A 3,118-nucleotide genomic window follows, 5' to 3' on the forward strand; every position below is an offset into this window, starting at 1 on the left:
TCCAAGGCCTATTTTCCAGGTATATTGGGGAAAAAGATCTAAGACCCAAGTACAGATAAGAAAACGCAACAGCTCCTTGGTCTCAGGACAACTCTTAAGCCTGTATTGCCAAACATATCCTGCACACGTGGAGGTCTTGCTCCTGTCACACTACAAAATGCTTTGACACATGAGACAAGCGAAGTCCACCACTCTGCCAAGAAGTCATCTGGCACATACTTCATAGTTCTCCAAGCCACAGAAAAGGCATTGCTATTGTATTATGGTATTCTCACATACAGTTGGACTCAAGATACTTTAGTATTATTTTTCCTGGAAGTTTTAAGCCTTCCTAACTTAACACCAATAGTGACGAATAAGATCTCAGACTACAGCCAAGAAAGATCAAATCTCCTATGCACTCATGGACAACTTTAAGGATATGTCTTTTGTAATGTTAGGAAGAAAACAAAGCAGTTAGAGAAGATCTTCTTTTCCTACAAATATTTCATTTCCTGAGATGTGGGAAATTGCATCCCCATTACTCATCCTTCCACTTGTCTAGCGCATGGAAGTCAGTCCCATAGCAAACGCATGTCAATTATGTTCCTGAGCCCTCAAAATTCTCTGCATGTGATGTATTTTCCAAAAAATCTTCAGAGATAGAAAGTCTTTCCATTAACCATAGTTAATGGAAAATTCAGTTCCCTGGGATATTCCTTACATCACAGGAGACATCCCAAGTAGGGGGAGGGGGGGTAAGGAGAAAATAATGCTTTTACTACAAATACGTTGAACCAGAACAGGAAGTTTCCTGCCTTGCTGTCAGGACTTGACATATTCCTCAACTACAGACATTAAGTGCTTAGAATATGGAACCATGTTCTTGTATTTCATAAACATTTTCAAGTTAACAATTTTATTTAAAAGAAGAACTTCATTTAAAAGAAAAATAGTAAATGGCACATCATGTAATTGCTATTTATTTTCATAAACATGAGGTATTTCAAAGTGCTATAAGACGCAGCACTAAATGTACATCGTTGGAAGAAATTAAACACAGAACTTTGCAGTTACCCAGTTCTATGCACCAAACATTAACAAATACATTAACTGGAAGAAACAGGCTAGGAAAAGGCATATATAGTAAATTTCTTTACAAAAGTTTCTTAGTTCAAAAAAGTGATAAAGTAATATCTACTCAAAACTTTCACAACTCATTTTCATACGAAAATATAAGTATCAAATTTAGTTATGTATCAGCATCATACTAAAGTATACAGGCAATGTAAGAATTAGTACAGTACATAACAGAGATTAACAATATATTTGTATACAAAAACATGCTCCTCAAACATTGAGGTATTACAGTACTTAGGTATGAACTTCCAGTCTAATACTGGTAGCAGAAGCCACCTCTCATAACCCAAGACATGTACAAAAGGCAAGTGTGTAGATGGTATTTACAGAAAATTCCCACAGGGGTACAAATGCGAACCCCTAAAGTAACATCTGTTAGAACGTAAGCACCATAAAAATTAGGAATGAACATTTTTAAAAACTCAACTAGATGTCATCAGCAGCTCCAAATGCTCACAACAATTAAAAAAAAATCCCACCATCTACAGTTCTTAAGAAGAAAAACAAAGGCAGTCCATTGTTGTTTGGTAGTCTTGCAATAAAATCCTTGCAAGAACATCCATTTGCTCCGTACCCGGAAAATATAGTTTGTCGATTACTTCAGGGACTGGATTGAAAGTAAAACCAACATTCTTAACGTCAAAAAACACAATTTTTTTTTAAAGAATCAAAAATGTGCAAAGTGGCAATGACTGTCCTGGTCAGCCAAAAAAAAAAGAAGAAAACAAAGAAGTTTAGCAAGTCCGCTTGTATTCTATTTTCTTTAGCAACTGTTGTTGCCTGGCTTGCAATTTTTCCTTTTCTAGCAGTAACTTCTGCTCCTCGGCCTGAAGGGAATGGACATACTCAGTGGCTTTTTTCAAGATCACAACTTTTGCAGCTTTCTCGTTTTTAACCAGTTCTGGAACATGGTCCCTTAACGTGAGGAAACTTGACCGCAGGTCGTTACGCCGCTGACGCTCCAGGATGTTATGGTTACGTCGACGCTCACTATCCTCCGAGTCAGAATTTCGAGGACTTGAACTCTTAGACTTTGGTTGGATCATGGGTTTCACTGGACGGGGCACCTCGGGTTTTAACTTTTTCGGTGGTGGAGCATCTTCACTCTCCATGTACGGGGAAGGAGCGGCGTAATTATGTTGCTGGTGAATTGGTGCGCAGCGCTTCAAAATCAGTTCGTTCTGCTGTGTCCTGACTGGTGGAAAAGTGGTATTTTTAGGGCGCACTGTGATAGTAAGGGTGGTAACAGCCTTGTTGGAGGAGGAGCGCCTTTTYTCCACTGTCACAACATCAATTTCTTCTTCTTCATCCTCTTCCTCCTCATCTTCATCATCTTTGGGCAATACGAAATGGAAAATAAGCATTATTCATACAGCACATATTCAGAACAAATGCCAATCCAAATGCATTTACTGAAAAATGTGTACAGCAAAAGCAGCAGCAAAATAACAGAGAGTAAAAAGAGGGCGTGTCCACTATCTGTAGGCAGACGTAGACCTTGAAAAGTATGCAATATATAGCAAATGCATACTCTGACCCAGATTTAAGAACAATTATTTTTAAAGTTTAATGCAGCAATTGCACGGATGCAATTTTGTAGGGGTTCAGATCTGATTTTCAATTAAAGTGGGATAGCCACCCGCATAATGCATGGGCAGGGATGGAGTTTTTGCACAGAACGCCCGTGTTTTCGCCCCAGCCACGGGGCTGCGGCACGAAACGCTCTGGCTGAGCCCTGGGCCGGGTGGCAAGGCCGCCGGCGAGCGGAACAATCGCCGCGTTTGTTGGGCTGCAGGAGGTGAAGCGGCTGCAGGCGGGGACGCGTTAAGCCGGCGCTTGGGGCACTGCCAAGAAGACAGCTGTTGGAAGTGCTTCCTCACCCGGAGCTGTCAAAGCAGGCATTAAAGGGACGGCGGGCCGGGGCCGCGCCGCGCCGCTCGTGTGCGCGGCTCCCGCGCGCCAGGCCCGTCCCGGCGCAGCGGGGCTCCTGCGGGAGGCG

At 41.9% G+C, this 3,118-nt stretch overlaps 1 protein-coding gene across 1 annotated transcript in view; it reads right to left on the bottom strand.

The window, feature by feature from the left end:
- Nucleotides 1-1,130: 1,130 nt before the first annotated feature.
- MYCN (MYCN proto-oncogene, bHLH transcription factor) overlaps nt 1,131-3,118 on the bottom strand; it is a 3,739-nt gene continuing 1,751 nt past the window's right edge. Inside the window, exon 3 of the mRNA XM_026037057.1 lies at nt 1,131-2,464. Coding sequence (XP_025892842.1) covers nt 1,854-2,464 — 611 coding nt within the window. The 3' untranslated portion in view covers nt 1,131-1,853. The remainder of the gene's footprint in view (nt 2,465-3,118) is intronic.

Source organism: Nothoprocta perdicaria, unplaced genomic scaffold (genome assembly GCF_003342845.1).
Source record: "Nothoprocta perdicaria isolate Ctin4 unplaced genomic scaffold, notPer1 scaffold_19, whole genome shotgun sequence".
Lineage (NCBI taxonomy): Eukaryota > Metazoa > Chordata > Aves > Tinamiformes > Tinamidae > Nothoprocta > Nothoprocta perdicaria.